This window comes from Pituophis catenifer, unplaced genomic scaffold (assembly GCF_029215685.1).
Source record: "Pituophis catenifer annectens isolate HBS135680 unplaced genomic scaffold, rPitCat1.0.hap2 SCAF_1, whole genome shotgun sequence".
In the NCBI taxonomy this organism is placed as follows: domain Eukaryota; kingdom Metazoa; phylum Chordata; class Lepidosauria; order Squamata; family Colubridae; genus Pituophis; species Pituophis catenifer.
In genome coordinates this window covers 186937256-186959566 of record NW_027256881.1, presented here as the reverse complement: position 1 = coordinate 186959566, position 22311 = coordinate 186937256, and the positions used below count along the sequence as shown (strand labels likewise).

At 36.6% G+C, this 22311-nt stretch overlaps 1 protein-coding gene across 1 annotated transcript in view; it reads left to right on the top strand.

Annotated features, from left to right (window-relative positions):
* Positions 1–21886, top strand: part of ANKAR (ankyrin and armadillo repeat containing) — a 45851-nt gene extending 23965 nt beyond the window's left edge. Inside the window, exons 15-24 of the mRNA XM_070956849.1 lie at positions 410–563; positions 656–862; positions 2135–2241; positions 11774–11896; positions 14377–14535; positions 15583–15700; positions 18277–18386; positions 19017–19213; positions 20572–20618; positions 21642–21886. Of these exons, the coding sequence (XP_070812950.1) occupies positions 410–563; positions 656–862; positions 2135–2241; positions 11774–11896; positions 14377–14535; positions 15583–15700; positions 18277–18386; positions 19017–19213; positions 20572–20618; positions 21642–21886 (1467 nt within the window). The remainder of the gene's footprint in view (positions 1–409; positions 564–655; positions 863–2134; positions 2242–11773; positions 11897–14376; positions 14536–15582; positions 15701–18276; positions 18387–19016; positions 19214–20571; positions 20619–21641) is intronic.
* The last annotated feature ends 425 nt before the right edge of the window (positions 21887–22311 follow it).

The window sequence follows — 22311 nt, the reverse complement described above, 5'->3', positions numbered from 1 at the left end:
GTACTGTCAATTCTTAGAGACTACATTTCTAGACTTTCCCATGACTACCTGTCCCTAACCTGGTCCTTCAGGTCTCCCAACAATAACTGAGTTCACCCGCCTGACTGCTGTGGTCCTTTTCTTTCCTTTCATCTTTCCGCAAATTAAAGTCTTCTCCAGAAAGCTGGGCCTTCACATAAAGGCTTTAAAGTAGGATAATTTCAGCCTGGTGATTTGTGCCTCAAGTGAGATCTGGATTGGTTTGTTTGATGGTCCATAGGCTAGTTTTCTTGGCTCTCCATGGTATTATCAGGAGCCTTCTTCAACAGCAAAGTTCAAAAGCATCAATACTCTTCCTATAGAGTAGATATGCTTATGCTTGTAAGCTTTCATATATACTGTAGCTTTCTCATTTTGCTTCAACTTCCAGGCCTTTCACTTGAAGGTGAAAGAACAAGGGGCTGTAACCCTCTGGGCCCTAGCCGGACAAACCCTGAAGCAGCAGAAATTCATGGCAGAACAGATTGGATACAATTTAATTATAGACATGCTTCTATCACCATCTGATAAAATGCAGTGTGTTGGTAAGTCACTGTTGTTCTGCAATCACAGGCACAAACTCATACAGGAGTTCAAATATTCTTAAATGTGTTTGTTACTTTTGTTGTTTTGGAAGGAGGAGAAGCTGTCATAGCTCTTAGCAAGGACAGTGAAATTCACCAGAACCAAATATGCGAAGGGAATGGAATCGCCCCTTTGGTCCGGCTGTTAAGAAGTGGAAGGATAGCAGAAGGCACCCTCCTCAGTGTGATCAAAGCCTTAGGCACAATGTGTATTGGTCTGTCGTTCCTTTTCTCTTGCTCCCAAAGTATAAAGCTTTTGAGTAAGAACCATGGAAGGGCCTAGGAAAGAGTAGTCTTAATATTATACAATATTGGACAGGTTTGAGAGCTGCAGCAATCCATTTCCCCATTATATGGCAGCCCTCTTCATAAAACAGATGCATTATCAATAAGCTACAATCCTACATCTACATACTTTGTGACTCACAAAGCCAACTATTGCCCAATCAGGATTTAGTTCATTCTTTTTCTGAATTTCCTGGTATAAGCTTTTGAGGCTATAATTGGCTTGGTGAGATGTTTTTTTTTTTTTTAAAGTAAGTCTAAAGAAATCATCAGAACAGATGGTATGAAATTAATGCGAGCAACTTATTTTTAGTCCCAGTTTTTCTAGAAGACCTTATCCAAGAATAGACAATACAATCATTTCCATTGATATCTTCGGAATATACAATATTGCTTTAAATCAGATTAGTCAGTCCATATATCCTTCTACCTCAGTACAGAATACAATACTCTGACAGTACTGTACTGTATAGATGTCAGCTGCAGACTCATCCTTAATCTTCTACCTGATCCTTTTTAAATCCAGGATACTACCAGGGTCAAATAAGAAAGCCAAAATAAAACTAGCTTTGTGAGGTAAAATCAATGCAACTGATGATAATGACATACTAAAATCAGTAGTAAAATAATGGTAAATTCTAAACATCCTAAAATATTTTTTAATGTCTGGGAATTTAAAAACCTCTTCATCTAGCATTTTAAAACTTTAAAAGTAATCCCAATTCTACTTCTCACAAGATTATGTTTCCTAATTTGGGGAGTTGTTAGATTTTATTTATTTATCTTCGTGCCAATTTTGATTCATAACAACTGCCTGGGCAAATCCTGCCAGTTTTCTTGGCAAGGTTTTTTTTAGAAGTGGTTTGCCCTTACCCTCTTCCTAGGGCTGAGAGGGAGTGACTGCCCCAAATTAACCTTGCTGGCTTGGTACCTAAAGTGGGGCTAGAACTCCCAGTTTTCCACTTTCTAGCCTGGTGTTTTACCCACTACACCAAATTGGCTCTCTTATATATTGTTTATACTTGGACAGAAAAACATGCCTCATTTCTGGACCCACAGGGCTTTGCTAAGTTTTGCTTCATGAGGACTTTCCATTGATTTGAGCTACAGCATTTAGCATATGTTTGCTTAAAAGTAAAGAACAGTTAAGGGGTCATATTTTGTTTGTGCTAACTTTCCTTCCCTACCTTTCTTTTATTTGTATGGATATTTGGTATGGATCTCTTTGCCTGATATCAAACGTCTAGGTGAAGCTCATATAAGCAATCCAGTTAGTCAAGAGAATGTAGTGGATGAAGGGGCCTTGCCAATACTTGTTCATTTACTTAAAACTCATCCATCCCTTCAGATAAAGGTGGGTTTTAAATATTTATCGTACAGCTCTAAACTAGAGAGTCTTCATTTATCAAGTGCCTCGGATAGCGACTGTTCAGTTACAATGGTGATGAAAAAAATAACTTTATGATCACTCCCCACATTTACAACCTTCACTGATCTATAAAGCAAAGGAAAGCTGAACTAAAAATATAAACATAGTTACAGTTTCACTTAGTGACTACTTCTCATAACAACCAAGTTGCCGATTCCAATTGTGGTCACTAAACTAGGACTAGCTATAGTTCTTGAATGACTTTGATAGTTTTGCTTCATTGAATAATATAAACATTTGCAGAATGTTGAAGACTCTAGCTCAGGGGCGCCAAACTCGCGTTGTTATGTCGTCATGTGATGTATTGTGACTTTTTTCTGCTTCGCTAAACCACGCATGGGCGTAACCAGTGTGTGACGTATGTGGCCTGCGGGCCGCAACTTTGACAGCCCTAGCTGCTCTAGCTGCTGATAAAAAGCCTATCACATTAGATAATAGAACTTCAATCTTGACTTTGTATTTGATTTTGCCATAATATCAGCATTAATTAAAATATGGATAATATAATGGATAATATATTAATATTATTTCAGTGTGTAGGAATGAAGTTAGGGGATGAAATATACATAGCTACCATAAAAACAACTAAAATCAAGTGGGCAGTGCCTTTACAACCAGTAAAGTAGCTGACTTCCTGGGAGCAGAAGTGGATAGTCTAAGGTGACCAGACGTCCCGCTTTTGGCGGGACAGTCCCGCTTTTGAGCAATTTGTCCCGCGTCCCGCGGCGTTTCAAAAAAGTCCCGATTTTTCTTGAGCCCCAGCTGATGGCTAAAAGAAAAAAAAACTGTTTAAACTCTTGCCCGGGGCTTCAAAGGGCCGCCCTACAGGCAATCAGTGTAAAGCAGTTTTTTTTTCCCCTAGCTAAGCTTCAGAAACGAAAACGAAAACGAAACCAGGGTCTTTGGTGCAGCGTGACAAAATGAGGCAGAGAGAGATTTATTTTTATTTTTATTTTTCCTCCCCAAAAAAGGTAGGTGAAAAACTGCAAACAATGGGAAATTTAGGAGGAGAGTTGAAGATTTTAAAACACAAAGGAAAAAAAGCTGTATTTAACTAGGGAATTGTAATAATTGAGATACTATTAATTGTATATTGTGTTGAAAGCAGAAATGGTTAAGTTGTGGTTCGGAGGAATATATGGGAGAAATTATTTGGTTTATTATTATTGGTAAATATAATTAATTGATTTGTAAGAAATTGGATTGCATGGAAATAATTGGAATATTCATGTTCATATTGATTAATATACAAAAAAGATAGTTTTATAACTAATTGATTTATATTAAAATTGTCAGATGTAAATGCCTTATTCTCTAATGTGTAAATAATGTATATATGGAACATCAGGGGTTAACTTATTCTTTGGACTTTAATGTATTCATAATTTACCACTCCCATTCCTGGCTCCACCCCTTGTATATATAAGGAGCCATCCTCCCCATTTTACTTGCTTCTATCTTGAATATTCAGCGAATATAGAATGCCTATTATGATTAAAGAGAAATATATTTAAATCTCTAACTTCTATTAACTTTATTGAGTCTGATCCTGAAAATATTGCAACAAGCTGGTAGCAGAGGATGGTTAATTGACTCAATAAGTAATTAAAAATGTCCAAGAAAGATAGGCCCAACACCAGGGCCTACAGCAAAGAAATAGAAACTGATCAAGAGACGATCAACGAATCCACTAATGCGATTTCGAGAGAATCCGAAGAATACACCACTGAAGAAGAAGAACTGATGAGTGAAAACAACGACCAGGAAGAAATCGAGATAGAAAATAACGAACTCAGGTCAGAGATATTAAAGATACTAAAAAGCCAAAAGAATGATGAAAGCCTCATCGCGGACCTCCAGGAGATGCTGAGAAACAGCGGAGCAGCGAGAGAGAAAAACGTCATTAAAGAAAAACCCAAAGATCAAAAAACTGTGAGTGAAATGACTACTGAGAAAATAGTTGTAAAAAAGAAAAGATGTGACATCGCGCGAAATTTTGAATGGCAGCCATCTTGGTTTCAACGAACTTCAAAAGAGAGTGAAGCAGAGCCAATCAAAACGCTCAGTTCAAAATTTCTGGCGCGAAAAACGCTATCAGACGAAGAAAGTGAAAAAGAAGTCTCAAACTCTTCAGAAGAACCAAAATCAGAAAGTGAAGACGATTTAACAAAGTCTCAAGTAAAGTCAGCATTGAAAACGCTTTTTGCTGCTTTTGGGCCAAGATTGAAAATTTCCAAGACATCAACAAAGAAGCAAGAAATCAAACCGACAACTCAAGACCTGCACGCTCCCATCCTGACTTCGAAAACGACGACACCCGAGCCCAGAGAGCCATGCCGATTCCGTCCTACACCGCAGACAGAATCGAGTGCCAGCGCACACAAGAGAAAGAGAAGAACCGTCGCCATCACCAAAGCCCCAAAAACCGAGCCAGAGACCGACTCATCTGAAGAGGAGCGGATCGAGAGAGCTGAAATGGAGAGAACCTTCCACAACGGCGCCAAAGAAGAAATGAGCAACGCGCATGTGCAAAACTACGTAGACAGCCCCGAAAGACTTGAACTGGCCAGAGAACCGCGCAGACTCGTTACAAGCATCCCAATGCCGTTCTGTAATTTCCTGCACTTGAGAGACCACGGACTGCCTCAGGTTGTAAGTAATGGACAAAATAATGTGGGGAATTTACCCAGTGACTTCCCAAAACTTAGAGTTGATGGCATTAATTTACAAGAGTGGTACCAACAGCTTCAGGTTATTTTTATGAAAGAAAATTTACTATTCTTTATAACTAGTCCTCCAAGAAGACCTTGGACTTTAAAAATAGATTGTTTACATCATAGAGCATTTTTCATAATAATTTCTAGCGTGTCTCCTGCAATGTATCATAGCATCAAACCAAACCTAACTGTATCAGAAATAATTCAATGCATGTTTAATCTATTTCACAGCGATAGCGTAGCCACAACCACAAGAATGTCTAAGGATTTCTTTTCTTCTAGAGTGAAACCAGGGGTTTCTATAAGTGAGCATTTGATAAATCTAAACAAAATAAGAGCTGAGTTGCAATTGAGGGGGGAAGTGATTTCAGATCAAACAATGAAAAGTGTTATTATCAATTCACTTGATCCATCATGGGATAACTTTATGTCACACTTAGATACCATTAATTTGGGATATTTATCAATAGAAAGTCTATCTAATAAATTGATAGCAGAAGACAATTCAAGAAAAAATCGTTCCAGTAACCAAACAGAACACAAATCTTTTAGGAAAGTAGTCTTTCAAGATAAATATAATGAGGCCTTTAGATGCCACAATTGTGGATCCAGGGAACACAGTAGAAGAGACTGTCCCAAAGTCCCAAGGGAGAGACATAGGCCAGAATATAGGAGCAAATACAATTACAGACAATCTTCCACAGATAGACACAAATATAGAAGTCCACCAAATTACAGAGAAAGTAGAGGGGGTAGAGAAAATTCAAAAGAGAGAAAATCTGGGTCACTAAATGGGCTAAATAAACAAGACAGCATCAGAACACAACAAGATGAGAACAATAATTGGCTTATTGATTCTGGTGCAACAAATCACACCACTAACAACAAAAGTATATTATCTTCATTTACAGAAGATAAGTTTGTGATAAAGGTAGCTAATCAAGAAAAGGTTCAAGTATTAGGCAGAGGAAATGTGACCTTGCCTGGTTTAGGAAAAATAGAGGGGGTATTATTAATCCCAGAAATACCTCACAACATACTGAGTGCTATAAAACTAAGCAGAGAATCTGACATCAATATAGTTTTCTCAAAGGGGAAAGCAACTATAGAAAAGAACAAAACAAATGTAGGCACTGTGATGATAAAAGGGGGTCTACCCTATCTGAACCAAAGAAAGATGGTTACATAACATTGATTCAAATATGGAAGATTGTATTGAAGCAGATGATGAAAATGTCAGTAACAGTGACAATGATGAATGTAGAATAACTCATGATAACAAAAATGCACACAATGAGAAGAAACCAAAAATAGGTAAACCAATTCATGATGAGTGTGCTCACATCTTACATAGGAAGTTAGGACATGCAAGCTTTCCTGTAGTACAAAAAATGACTGAACACGCAGAAGGTGTCAAAATAAAAAATTGTGAAAATTATTTGGAATGCTCAGTATGTAAATCCACCAAACTAAAAACCAGTCCCAGACCAAAAAAATCTAACAGATCAACCAACAACATTTTTGATTTGATACATATGGACTTAGTTGGTCCATTAACTCCATCAATTACCTATAGAAAACGTTACTTCCTAACAATAGTGGATGATTACAGTCGCTATGGTTTTGTTTACACATTAAAGCACAAGGATGAAACCTTTCAGAAATTTAAGGAATTCTACAAACGCATAGAAACACAACATAATATCAAAATAAAACAAATTATGACAGATAGGGGATGTGAATTCATGTCTAAGGAATTCTCCCAATGGTTAAAGGATAGAGGGATGCTACATTTCACGTCCAATCCATTTTCTGCATTTCAAAATGGGATTGCAGAGAGAAAGAATTCCACACTACAAACCATGATTAGATGCACATTAGAGGATGCTGGTTTAGGCAAACAATTTTGGTCAGAAGCCTTACATTATTCAAATTACACTCAAAATAGGACATGGTCCAGTATTGTGAATAAGACACCATATGAGGTGATGTACAATAGAAAACCCAAATTAGCACACATGCACATATTTGGAGTTACTGCAGACGTACACATACCTAAACAATTGAGGAGAAAGGGAGAAAACGTATCCAGGAGATTAAGATTCATGGGATACGAAACTGGAACCAAAGGGTACAGATTCATTGATAATAATAACAAATTTATAGTATCCAGAACAGCTGTGTTCCATGAGCAGGCCAATTGGTCTAAATTGCACCTTAATGAAATATTTCCTAATAAAAGCAAAGATAATATATCTTGCGAGGAAGGAACAACAGAAAATCAAAGTATTAACAAAAGTAAGAACAAAACCAAAACTTGGACAAATAGTCAGCATAAAATAAAGACAGACACATTAACAAAAAAGGAAGCTAGATATTTGCATGACAACCATAGCAAACCTGAAAGAAATATTAGAAACAATAGAAACCAAATACCAAATAAATACAAAGATTACATAATGCATATGGATGAAGAACAAATAACACCTAATACATATGAGGAAGTATTGAAACTTCCCCGTGAAGAAAGAGAAAAATGGGAACTAGCTATGGAAAAAGAGATGGAAAGTTTACAAGGATTAAATGTATTCACACCTGCGATCGCACCTAAGGATAAAACAATTATAGGTACCAGGTGGATTTATAAAATTAAGAATTTAGAAGGAGGTAATACCTTATACAAGGCCAGACTAGTTGCACAAGGTTATGCACAAAAATATCCAGAAGACTATACTGACACATATTCACCAACAGTGAGAACAGAGAGTGTCAAAACAGCTCTTGTAGTAGCATCTGCACTCAATCTGGACGTGTTTCAATATGACATACAGACTGCATACTTACACGCAAAATTAGATAAGGAAATATATGTAAGAGCACCACACAGTCAATACACTAATAAGAACGAAATTTGGTTATTAAATAAGAGTCTGTACGGATTGAAGCAATCTGGCAAAAGGTGGTACGATTGTTTGGTAAAAGTACTTAAGACCATGGATTTCAACGCCACCACTGCTGATAACTGTTTCTTTGTAAAAAAGAGTAATGATCATATTGAATTTGTATTAATTTATGTTGATGATATTTTATATATTGGAAAGCATAAAGAGAGCAGGGAAATCTTTGTAAATAAGTTAAACGAACACTTCTCATTGAAATCACTAGGTAAAGTGAACAAATACCTTGGTGTACAAATTAACAAAACAAAAAGGGGATTCAAACTTACTCAGAAAGATAAAATCATTGAACTCCTAAACAAATGTAACTTAAATAATGCCAAAACATGTGACACACCTATGCAAACTGATTTTCTCAGAAACATTGATGAATCTTCCCCTGAGTTTAAAGACAACACATTTTACAGATCAGTTATAGGTTCACTCCTTTATATATCTAATTGGACTAGGCCAGATATTGCATTACCTCTCAATTTATTGTCAAGATATGTTAGCAGACCAACCTTGTATCATTGGGAAGCTGTCAAAAGAATTTTAAGATATCTGAAAAGTACATTAGATTTTTGTTTAATATTGGAACCCAATAATGACAAAGAACCAAAAATTACTTGTTATGCTGATGCAGATTGGGCTGGTGATACATCATGCAGAAAGAGTACCTCTGGTTATGTTTTTCTATTGAACGATTGTCCAGTTTACTGGTATACTGGTAAACAAGAACTGGTAGCCACTTCTACCACAGAAGCGGAATATGTTTGCTTGTCTAAAGCTGCAAATAACCTTGTATGGTTCAATGATTTGATCACAGATGTTTGGAAGAAACCTACTTTACCATTTATTATGCATGAAGACAATAAAGCGGCCATTGAAATATCTAGATCCGATGCAATTGGACAAAGGTCCAGGCATATTGATATAAAATTTAAGCACGTGAGACAACTATCTCAAGACGGATTCATCAAAGCAATACATTGTGATACTTCTGAACAATTAGCTGACATATTAACAAAACCCTTACCTTCTAAACAACACAAATATTTAACTTCTAAATTATATGTATTATATTGTCCTGAATCTGAATGTAACTGGTGTTGTATAACGAACCGGCATTTAGAGGGGGATTTGTCAGATGTAAATGCCTTATTCTCTAATGTGTAAATAATGTATATATGGAACATCAGGGGTTAACTTATTCTTTGGACTTTAATGTATTCATAATTTACCACTCCCATTCCTGGCTCCACCCCTTGTATATATAAGGAGCCATCCTCCCCATTTTACTTGCTTCTATCTTGAATATTCAGCGAATATAGAATGCCTATTATGATTAAAGAGAAATATATTTAAACCTCTAACTTCTATTAACTTTATTGAGTCTGATCCTGAAAATATTGCAACAAAAATGTTGAATTTGTATTAAACAATTGTATTACATAATTACATAATTAAACAATGTGAGGATGGATATAAAAATAGATGACAATGGGAAGGGGTATAATATAGAATAGAAGGGAAAATTTGAATTTGATTAAGATTAGAGATGAGGATGAAGGGTAATATTGGTTTTTTTAAAAAATAGATGAGGAATAAATATGGCAAAAAGGAAATATAGAAATTGTAAATTTAATTGAAATGACTAAACGCTGTTTAAATTTGTGAACCAGCCAAATATTCTGTTCAAAGAAAATACATTGTATGTTTGTATGTGTGTTTCTAATTATTGCTATTTATTCATATTTGTTCTCTTTTATTCTTTAAAGTTTAACAATTCATTCTTTATCTTAATATCTTTATATTTGCTTGGGGTTGGCTTTCTTCCCTTTCATCTTTTTTATTGTACAGCAATCTTTCTCCTCAAACCTACCACCTCTGTCTTTTCTTTCTTACTTACTTTCTCTTCCCCCCTCTTCTTCTCCCTACTTCCTCTTTCTCCTTCTCCTCCTCTCTTCCTCCCTCTCTTACCCTCACTCCTACTCTAATTTCCATTCCTTCATCCCTCTCTATTGCTGTAATCCTTTAATGCATATGGACTACTCAGAGGGCTGAAAAAGTTATTTTTGACTGGTCCTCACACTTTTGACCAGTCCTCGAACTTACGACTGTCCTCACATTTTACATTTTTGCCCTATCTTGTCACCATGTTGAAGAGAAGCAGTTGTGAAATGAGTGACATGGTCGTTAAGAATGCTGCACGGGCATAAATGTGAGGATGGTCATAAGTGTGAGGACCAGTCAAAAGTGCGAGGACCTGTCAGAAATGACTTTTTTCAGCCCTCTGGTTAGTCCTTTTGTGCATATGGACTACTCAGAGGGCTGAAAAAGTTATTTTTGACTGGTCCTCACACTTTTGACCAGTCCTCGAACTTACGACTGTCCTCACATTTTACATTTTTGCCCTATCTTGTCACCTTGTTGAAGAGAAGCAGTTGTGAAATGAGTGACATGGTTGTTAAGAATGCTGCACGGGCATAAATGTGAGGATGGTCATAAGTGTGAGGACCAGTCAAAAGTGTGAGGACCTGTCAGAAATGACTTTTCAGCCCTCTGAGTAGTCCCTATACACATAGCCATGGCCACCCGGTCACATGACCAGCTAGCCACGCCCACCCAGTCACATGGCCTCCAAGCCACGCCCACACAATAAGCCACGCCCACAATGGTGTCCTTCTTACCAATGTTAAAATCTGTTCACCTTACCCTATAGACATAGCCATGGCCACCCGGTCACATGACCAGCTAGCCACGCCCACCCAGTCACATGACCAGCTAGCCACGCCCACAAAATAAGCCACGCCCACAATGTCCCTCTTTACCAGTGTTAAAATCTGGTCACCTTACGATAGTCATATCCTAATGACACAATGACCTTGAGAGAGAGTTTCATAGAATTAGCTAGCTTTGAAAGCCTAGAATAGATCAAGACTATGATCAATCCTGGCTTAGTGGGCCCTCTATTTCAGGGGTCTCCAACCTTGGCAACTTTAAGACTTGTGGACTTCAACTCCCAGAGTTCCTCACGCAGCAAAGTTGGCTGAGGAACTCTGGGAGTTGAAGTCCACAAGTCTTAAAGTTGCCAAGGTTGGAGACCCCTGCTCTATTTCACCCCAGCACTAGAATCATAAATCACACTGGCACTTATATAGATGCACAAAGAGAAGGAATATTAAAGATTATTAGATCCTGAGGTTTTCCTAAGGATATTAGAATATTCAGTGAGATGTATTTGTTATTTGCACAGATAAGAAAGGTTGCTACAATATTTGTGCCTGTGTATTTTTCTTCTATGCATGTACACTTTGTTACAGTAGTTAGAACGGTTTGCATGACATTTAGGATAAACAGAACAGGAGAAAAACCCACAGATTTGGGGATTTGAAAAGAAGAAAACACTTTAAACTCATAGAAAGGTTTTTGCTTTTAATTTTAAGTTTTATGATATGCTTCATGCCTATATAGTGTAATTCCTTTTGCTATTTTCTTCTAAAATGTAATGATATAAAAGGTTGAGAAAAAAAATGTAGACGTCACGTTCTGATAGGGTTACAGCACCAGATCTGAGCTGCAAAACTCTGGACAACCATTAAATAGCAACAAAGATATATTAAAAAAATATATTATTTTTTTTTTGCTGTGAAAAAGAAAGAAAAAGAGGAACTTTCCTTTCCTGAAGAAAATATTCTTAGGCACCAAAGGTAGATTCCCTGAAGCCATAACAATTCTTTTCATGCCTTACAAGGTATTATAATTCAAGTTTTAATTTTTTCAATTCTAATTAATCTTTAGGTTGAAGTTGCATTTTCCTTGGCTTGTATTGTTCTAAAGAATAGCGCTCTGCAGACTGTATTACAAGACAAAGAAGGTTTTTGTTATTTGGATGTCCTTAAACTTTTTCATGCACCAGATAAGGTAAAATATTTGGTATTCAAATTATAAAATCAAATAATAAATTAAGTATCTTCAGCATCTAGGGCTGCAGGTAAATTTGGAATTTTGAGGATGCACAAAAATGGTTAGAGTTAACTCAAACCACAAAATACCCACTTCTACTTTTGATAAGGGACAGAATTGGCTCTGTTGACACTAGTAGATGACATTTTGCGGAAAAGGGATAAAGGAAGTAGGATTCTTCTGAAGTTTGTGGATCTTTCATCAATTATCCTTTTGAATAACTTCCATGAAATGCACTTTGAAGACACAGTCTTACTGTGATGCTACTCAGACTTGCAGGGAAATTTTTAGAGAGTAATATCGGATGACGGAGCCTTGGCACCCTGGCAGTTCTACTGTAGGATGCCAAAAGGTACTTATAGAATAGCAGAGTTGGAAAGGACCTTGGAGGTCTTCTAATCCAACCCCCTGCTCAAGCAGGAGACCCTATACCATTCCAGACAAATGGTTGTCCAATCTCATCCTAAAAACCTACAGTGATGGAGCCCCTACAACTTCTGGAGGCAAGCAGTTCCACTGGTTAATTGCATCAGGAGGAGTGGAAGAAGAATGCTTGCTAGAGAGATCTACAGGTGATTGATGGGCCATCTGAGAATGGCAGATGAACTAGTTATCCCACTTTAATATCTATACAATGCTGCTGAAATGGCTATCAGGAGCTTGGACATGTGATACTATCAATATGCTGATAACACCAAGCTCTACTTCTTCAAAACATCTAACAAATGTCTGAAAGCAATGATGAGTTAGATGTGATCCAAAACAATGAGGCTGAATTCTCGCAACCTCTCCCTCCACAATCTAGTGCTTTCTTACACTTGAATGTGGACTAGGACATACTGGTATCAAGAATGAGTATTTCTGGAGATTTGGGTTGTCTTTACACTCTAGTACTGATGATGCTGTGGTGTGCCTGTGAGACTTACATCAGGTAGGAAAGATGCAACGCTCCTATTGTGTGCTTGCCACCTTGTGTGAATGAGGATGATTTTATTCCCTCCCCTCCACCCACCCCCCGCCAATAGATGATAACATGGCTGGATCATCATTGTTGGTACAGGTACCCTCTACTAGGTATTAAAACAGATAATGGCTAGGGCTGACATCAATGGATAACCTGTTCTAGGGAAGCATTGGACCAGGGGTGAAATCTACTTAACTTCCTTACTGGTTCGGAAATGCGCGCACTGTGCGCGTCATGTGTGCGTATAGACCTTCTGCGCATGCAGAAGGTAAAAAAAACATTACTTCGCGCTTAAAATCAGGAAGTAATGACACCCAGGTGGGTGGGCGGAGCTTTGCTCCACCATCACTAGCAGATCACCGAACCAACAGCCAAGATTGCTACCGGACCGGCCAATCCAGTCCGATCCAGTCCAGGAGCATTTCACCTCTGCATTGGACCCTCTGGCATCTTTCCTAGAGGGATACTTGGTTTGTTGTATGTCATAGCTAAATCTCTAACTGAAATATTGTCATTTATATACATATGAAAATGTGGAGGAGTGTGTGGGTGAATCTATTCAGAACTTGAATGTGAGAAGCTCCAGTGAAGGCTTTATCTCACTGGAATAATTACTAGCAGTAAGTGTTTAGAAATTGTTTGCCTGGGTTTTGCAGTCAATCAGCAATTAAAAAATGCATTTGACGAATAAAGGTTCCTTGAATATAAAATCTGGGCTGCAAATTTCCACACAACCATTAGATGGGAATAAAGTGTAAAATGTTCTCTCTCTTCTGCACCTAAACTGATCCCCAATTTTATAGCACAAGACTTGTAGCCCTGCTGTTTTGAAGTAATGATTAATTAGGCAAAATAGAATAATTAATTGAGATGTAATATTTAGGTGATATAGCTAATGTGGAAGAATAAATTGAATCCTACTAAAACCTGGAAATATTGTTTACTAGACCCAGAATTAACTTACTGGGTCAATGGTATAATGTCCATGTGGCCCACTTCCATGTGGAAAAAAAAACCTTTGTCACTTAAGTAAATAATGAAATGTGTATGCAATCTGTTAACTGGTGACAATTAAATATCCACATGTATTGGAAGTAACTATACACATTTTATATACATAGATATCCTCTTGCCAATTTAATAACATTTGATAACAGATAGGATTCACTCTGACAGCATCACCTTTTCCTTTTATTAGAGGTCTTGTTATTATCTTTTCTTTTTCTCTTCCATCTTTTTCTGTTATATCTTGTATTTCTGAAGACAGGAATGCTAAATTACTTATGCTGTCCTGAGTGTCTTTCCAGATGAAGAAGAGAATATCAAAACTTTAAATGAATAGTGCAAAAAAGAAATTAAATCCTTTTAACTCTCCTGGAATTCAGAGGAGATACGGTGGTTTGGTTTGTTTGAAAAATCTCAATATCTAAATGTGAACAACGTTTACATGTTACTATTTTCTTGTTCTTTTAAGGAGATCCGTTTACGAGCAGGATATGCTATTGCAGTTTTTGCTTACAATAATCCTACTCAGCAGGTACTGATTTTAGAGGCTGGACCCATATCAATCCATGTATTTGAACCTCTTCTAGGCTCAGATGTCGAGACAGATAGAGCAATGGCTGCCTTTCAGGTACAAGACTAGGTATTGCATGAAGGGTTGGTTCAGAATTATTCCTGCATAATTAATTAATAATAAGCACTTTGGAAGAATGTAGTTTGTAACATAGAACTTGAAATTCCCTGCTGGGAAGATTCTACTGGAATCCCAAAAAAGTAGATTTCCTTAACACCCGAATATGGAAATATTATGACCAGATTTTCCAAATGTTGTTCTCTGGAAATTTCAGACTCATAATTCCCATCAGTTCCCACAAATCTGGCTAATGACTGGCGATGATGTAGAAAGCTTTCCTAAAATAAATTTATGTAATGGAAGGCTTTCCACAGATTGAGGCAGGCTAAATTGATGGGCTGTGTGAAGCATTGATCTGGGATGGGCCCTTCTTTTTTAATGGTCTGTTGTAGAAAGTGGAGTAGCTAGATAAGATGAAAAGCAACGGCTTTTCTATCATTGTACAAATGTTTTGAAAAACACTCTACACCTTTTCTGATGAGGCTCGTTTCTACTTTTTGTTGGTCTGTTAAAATCTTAATTTTCCAGGAAATCTTTGAGGAGTTTGATGGCTGATTCAAACTTCTTCAGATATTTCTAGGAGATTAATTAATGTTTTGAAAACATTTTGCCTATTTTGTTCCCTATTCCTGGTTTGTTCTTAGGTATTATTGGATACTTTGAGCCCTTTTGCTAGAATTGTGGGCTTTTGTCTTGTTTTGCTGCAATCTTCTGCAAGTCTATATAGAATTAAAATTGACTAAATTATGTGAAATTTAGTGAAAGGTAAGTATGTTTAAATTTGAAGCATAATGAATATGGCAATGTTCCAAAAAACCAAAATGAGGAAGGGAATGATGATGATAATATAAAATGCTTTACCTAAAACCTTAACTAATGCAAATATTTTTTCTACTACTATGATTTTGTAATTATAAAATTCTCAGTATTGTGTGTATTTAATATTGTAACTAAAATGTTTAGACTATTATATTGTGAAAAATAAGAAATGAAAAAATTGCAACCTGTTTTATCTGTTGTGTCAAAAAGTATTTTCTATTTCAGATTGTAGTACTAGCAAAAATTATAATTGGTATGGATCAAGTTAGTTTGTCTGCAAAAGGAATTTCTACCTTGGTTGACCTACTATGTTCAGAAAAATCAGCCACTTTAGTGTTAACAGGTAACTAATGCTATAAAAGGGGAAATGTATATAAAATACTAAAATACTGTGCAGTATCACTGTAGTGACAAACTGTTATTAACTATAACGCGGTACCTAAGAGTGAAGATTTAATGAAGGAAATAGGGCTAATCTATGGTGGCACATTGGTTAGAATGCAGTATTGCAGTATTGCCAGCAGTTTGATCCTGACTGGTTCTAAGTTGACTTAGCCTACCATCAGTCTGAGATCGATAAAATGAGGAATCAGATTGCTGGGGTAATATGCTGATTCTGTAAATGGCTCAGAGAGGGTTGTAAAGCACCATGAAATGGTATATAAGTCTAAGTGCTACTGCTAAAGTAGTCCCTGTATCCTTAAACAGTCTCAGAAGGCTTCACATGATTATGTTCATATATACAGAAAAAGGCATCAGTCTACATTAACTTTGAAAGAAGTATGAAAGGAAGGAGAAATTAGATCACCATCCAGGCCAGTGTTTCTTAAAGTATGGTTCTGGGAGCCTTGGAGGTTTCCAACATCCTGTCAGGATCCCCAGATCAAAGTTATTTGCTAGCCTATGTTGAAAAATAATACCATATTAAAATCAGTCAAGCAATCATGAGAAGCAGTATCAGCAATGAGGACATCCATTTTAATTTTTTTTTTTTTTTTTAAATTTGATTTATATGCCGCCCTTCTCCGGAGACTCAGGGCGGCTTACAATGCTTTAAGCAATAGCCTTCATTCTTTTGTATATTTTATACGAAGTCAGCTTATTGCCCCCACAAACTGGGTCCTCATTTCACCTACCTTAGAAAGGATGGAAGGCTGAGTCAACCTTGAGCCTTGGAGAGATTCGAACCAGCAGAAATTGCAGGCAGCTGTGTTAATAACAGGGTGCACTAAACCCTTGTACTATCAAGGCTCTTTTTAATATGGTTATCAGTAAATATAACCCTACAAACAAAACTCTTTTGGTACTGCTATAATTTTTAAATCTGAGGAAGAATCCTGAGAAGAAAAAGTTTAAGAAACACTCATCTAGACCATATTAGATAGGATGTAAAGCATGCTAAAATACTTTGGCCATCTAATGAGAAGGAAGGACTCACTGGAGAAGAGCCTAATGCTGGGAACGATTGAGGGCAAAAGAAAAGGGACAGCAGAGAATTAGGTGGCTGGATGGAGTAACTGAAGCAGTCGGCATGAATGGACTCTGGGGGATGGTAGAGGACAGGAAGGCCTGGAGGAACGTTGTCCATGAGGTCGCAATGGGTCGGACACAACTACGCAACTAACAACAACAAAACATACTATCTTGATGGTCAGCAACTTCAGGGGAGGGGAGAATTCCTAGGAGAAAAGGGATGGTGGTGAAAGAGATTGATTTATGATTCTTCAGGCAGTTAATAGAAAATAGTTAATTGGAATACACTAACAAAACTATAAAAACAATAAAAATATATTTAAAATAGACAGTCAGTGTTAAAATGCTGGCTTAGAAACCAGGACACTGTTTTCATTCCTCCTTAGGCATGAATGCCAATTGGGTGAGTGATTTTGGGCCAGTCACTTTTTCTCAGTCCAGCCCACCTCAGAAGGTAGTTGTTATGGGGAAAATAAGATCATTAGATACGTTCATTACCTTACTTATAAAAATAATAAGGGCAAGATAAAAAAAATCAAATAAATAAATAAATAAATAAATATTGTGATGTAACAATGGTCCGGATTAATATTTGCTTCTATTATTTTGAAACAAAGCCTACATATAAATATAAGCCAATTTGCTTTCCTGGTGCCTAAGATATATCACTGAAGTAATTATATGGCTGATAATCCACTAGAGTTTACATCACAATTTTCTGGAAAATATCTCTGAAATAAGCAAAGATTTTAATAAATATTTTAGTCAATTTCAGTTTGAATCCTTCATAAACATATCTATGCATTTCTCTACCTGTAGAAGTGGCTAATTGAATTCACACATACTTAACTTTTCACCTGGCTGAGCATACCAAAAGAAGAGAAACAAAAATAATGAAAATTATTTTTCATAATTTATAGTATATTAAAAGTATATAGTAGTATATACTATACTTTAATATAATAGTATATTAAAAGGCTTGTTTCATTAAAATATTTTAAGAAATCACAATTGACTGATAACAAAATTTTTCAGATTTTGCAGTGCTGGAGCTCCATAAAATGATAACTGAATGTGTATAATTTCCATGAGTATTGAGATTAAAGTGGAGCATCAAATAAAAACGCTACTTTTGATAATTTAATGTTAATCTATATCTTACAGGTTCCACAACTGTCCACTAGGCTAATGTAGGCAAAGACAGAAGCAAAGCCCAAATGATATTTTCAGTCTTCTATTCTGTCTGCGCTAGGCAAGGTTTTCAAAAAATAAAAACCAAATCCATTTTAAGTGGCATGTTATCCCATGATAGGGCATTCTGGCTCACAGTTTGAAAAATTCTGGTTTGATACTTTGCAAGTTCTAGTTGTACTGAATTGTGTTGGATATAATTTATATGAACAATTTACAAATATTTATGTTTTAATTCCATCTCCCCATCCCTAGGAAAATTATTAGCCAGCTTGGCCCACACAAGGGCAGGCATTCCAGAAGCAATCACAAGCCTGGGGACTGTCCAACGTCTTTGTTATCATTTATATGCAAAGGAAGAGGAGGTAGGAATTTAAAATTCTAGTAAGTTTTCTTACCATTCAGTAGAGACCAGAATCTCTTCCTCCCCACTTGATGTGAATGGAGCACCACATCCAGTGGTGGGATTCAGCCAGTTTGCACCACTTCGGGAGAACCGGTTGTTAACTTTGAGCAGTTTGGTAAATTGGTTGTTTGAAGAAATCATTAGAGCAGAGAACCGGTTGTTAAATTATTTGAATCCCACCACTGACCACATCATGTAACACTGTTTTGTATTGTACTATTATATGTTCATTTCACTCTTGAGCTCTTAGTTATCTTTGCTTTCTTGGACCTATTAGTAGTGGCTCTAGTACCTTTAGACTGTGATTTTCAGATATCAAACTCATCTCGGTCCATCAAAAATGTAGTACAGTGCTCACAAACTCACACATACAAAATTGGGCAACTGGGAGATATATCCAAATAATGGACAGAAGTGACATATACAGAGGTTCTGTTTTCTGCAAGGAATTTTTTTTCAGAACAATCCAGAGTTTTTATTTTAGTTTTCATAGTTCCCTTGCTTTGTTGCTTACTGTAAAATAATCTGATTCACTGATCCTAAACAAAATTAATAAACTGCACTTCTATAATGCGGATATCTTTTCTAGGTTCGTTCAGCTGTGGCATGTGCTCTTGGCTATCTAACTTTTAACAGAACTGCATATCGCCATCTATTGGTGCAATGTAGGAATAAGCCCAAATTGTTCAAGAGGCTAATAATAAATCTCAGCAAAGATGCAAAAATAAATTCGGATTTTGTAAATGAATTTAGGAGACAGAAAAAAGTTGGGCTCCCATCTCTCAGGTACGAACAGTATTTAAAATTTTAGTGAAGTTTCCAAATACTGTGCACATCAGTTTTAGAATAAAATATATTTCTATTTGAAAGGATGAATCATATGGATGTTTGGGAAATAAACATTCAAAATATGGAGGCTTGAGATTTTACTCCAAGCCTGAGAAAATGAAAGATTTTTATTTATATACAATGAATGCCCTAATACAAACTTGGTGAAAGTCTATTTCTGGCTTGGAAGTAGGACTTTATTCCAGAACAAGAACACTTGGATTTTTGCAAGATTACCTTTAAATGTTTTAGAAAGCATGTTTCAAGTATAAAGCCTTTCATGATTACCTGAGAGAAGAACATGCTGAATTTACTGGATTCCACAACATATTTTCTTTTTCTATTTGCTGTGTAGTCCTTTTGGGTTTTGTAGCATTTTGTAACATTTTTAAAATGCTATTTGTGTTTTCATAATTGTCTTGAACTTATTAGGAAATTGTGGTAGTTTTAATTAATTTTAATTAAATGTTACTGAACAGCAGTTCAGTTTAATTCACAGTTTAATATACATATCTTATTAAGCACAGAATACTAGAAAGCCTGAGATCTTACATCAGGACTGATGTTAAATATTTCTATAAATACTGTGAATGTTTATAATGTCATGGATTCATAAACTTGCTATCATGTAATCATTGTCAAATTTAAGAAGACTAGCCAACTAATCAAAACAAGACTCCTGAAGCCTGTATGTTTATTGCAGCATCACTGTCAGCTGAATCAGATTATAGATAATTCGTAGCATTTTATAGCATTTTCAAAATGCTATTTGTGTTTTCATAATTGTCTTGAACTTATTAGAAAATTGTGGTAGTTTTAATTAATTTTAATTAAATGTTACTGAATAGCAGTTCAGTTTAATTCACAGTTTAATATACATATCTTATTAAGCAAAGAATACTAGAAAGCCTGAGATCTTACATCAGGACTGATGTTAAATATTTCTATAAATCCTGTGAATGTTTATAATGTCATGGATTCATAAACTTGCTATCATGTAATCATTGTCAAATTTAAGGAGACTAGCCAACTAATCAAAACAAGACTCCTGAAGCCTGTATGTGTTTATTGCGGCATCGCTGTCAGATGAATCAGATTATAGATAATGGAGAAGTTCAATGGAAGTAAACATACCAGTTCAGAAACACAGAATGGTTATATTAGGTTTAACTGTTAAGCAGGGGGGAAAAAGAATGGTTGACAGAATTCTCAAACTACATTATTTAATAATGGTTTCAGGACTTCAGTGAAAGTACTTTACAGAGGGGCTTAGCAATTATCAGCATCCTAACTTAAAAGTTGGTTTTTATTTTCAGCCTGGAGATAAATGGAGGACCACCTGCTGTCCCTGTACACATACGAGGTAATTTATGCCTAGCTAATAGATATAATGCAGTACACAAATCAAGAAAGCATTTAATAACCACACAAAATATATAAAAGCATAAATATGCAGCCTAATCCACATGGATTTATGCAGAGTGGGCTGGGCATATAAAAAAAATACATTATCTAATAAAACTTGTGATGTGGATAGGCGCTTCTAATGTTGCTTTCCACCAGAAATTTCTTATAATTCAAGCTGTTGTTCTTGAAGACTCATGAGCTTGGTGAGATGGCTGATCTAAAGCAGCTTTAAAATGCATACTTGGAAGCCACTGCATGCTGGCTGGGGAATTCTGCGTGTTGCAGCACACGCATCTTTTAAGTTGCCAAGTTTGAAAAACACTAATCTAAAAGGATCAGGAGCTGTCCATTCCTATATGCAGTTTCCTTCCATAAGAGTGACCAATGCTGTTTCTATTCCATATCTAGGCCTGACAATCTGCTTCCCCAACCACCTTCTCCAAACTTCCCCTCCCAAAAAAAGGGAAGATTGGATGCCAGACAGTAGCAATAGCAATAGCAGACTTATATACAGCTTCACAGTACTTTACAGCTCTCTCTCTAAGCGGTTTACAGAGTCAGCATATTGCCCCCCCAACCATCTGGGTCCCCATTTTATCAACCTCGGAAGGATGGAAGGCTGAGTCAAACGTGAGCCTGGTGAGATTCGAACTGCCAAATTGCAGGCAGCTGGCACTCAGCAGAAGTAGCCTGCAGTAGTGCATTCTAACCACTGTGCCACCGCAATTCATTAATTGTGTAGCATGGCCAGATTAAGAGGTGGCCTGACCAGGAGGGCACACACCGCCATCATTTTCAAGCTGGCAGGAACCATTCTCCAATGCAGCTACTCACTCCACTTCTGTTAAAATGAACCAGGTGGAATAAGGATCCAGCCCACAAGTAGTCCTCCTCATGTTGCAACATTATTTGTCTGAACAGTCTGAAATATCTGGCAGATAATACTGATTGTAGTAAAAGCGTTGCTTTTATTTTCTAGAAAAATTTCGAGGTACTGGTGTTAAAGTATACAAAGCAAAGTTTCGCCCGAAGGATTCTCTCTTTTTAATTCCCCCAACTTCACATATAATGGGAAGAGTAAAAGCTCTGGAGAAACCCCGCATTCCAGCATCTGGACACTATCAATTTCCACACACAACAACTTCTGACCTCATTCAGGTTTCAAGACCAAGAATTGTTAATGTCGGGGCACTCAAATATGCTTTGTCCGAAGAGAAAATTTAAACATATTGTCTATATTGTGATAGCAGAAAAGAAGTTGTTACCATGCAGTTTCATGCAAATAAAAATATGATTGCATCTGTAATGGATTTAATGGATTTATTCCAAATTGGGAAGAAAACAACCGCAAGAAATTGATATAGAAGTAAGAAATAAAAACACTGGCAATCAGATATGACTTCATCTGTGAAAAGCAAATAGGAAGAATCAGGGTAAATTAAAATATATCTTTATTTCAAATCAGTGGTGAAATCCAAATTTTTTTACTACCAGTACTGTGGCCGTGGCTTGGTGGGCGTGTCAGGGGAAGGATACTGCAAAATTTCAATTCCCACCCCACTCCAGGGGAAGGATACTGCAAAATCCCCATTTCCTCCCCACTCCTGGGGGAAGAATACTGCAAAATCTCCATTCCCACCCCACTCTGG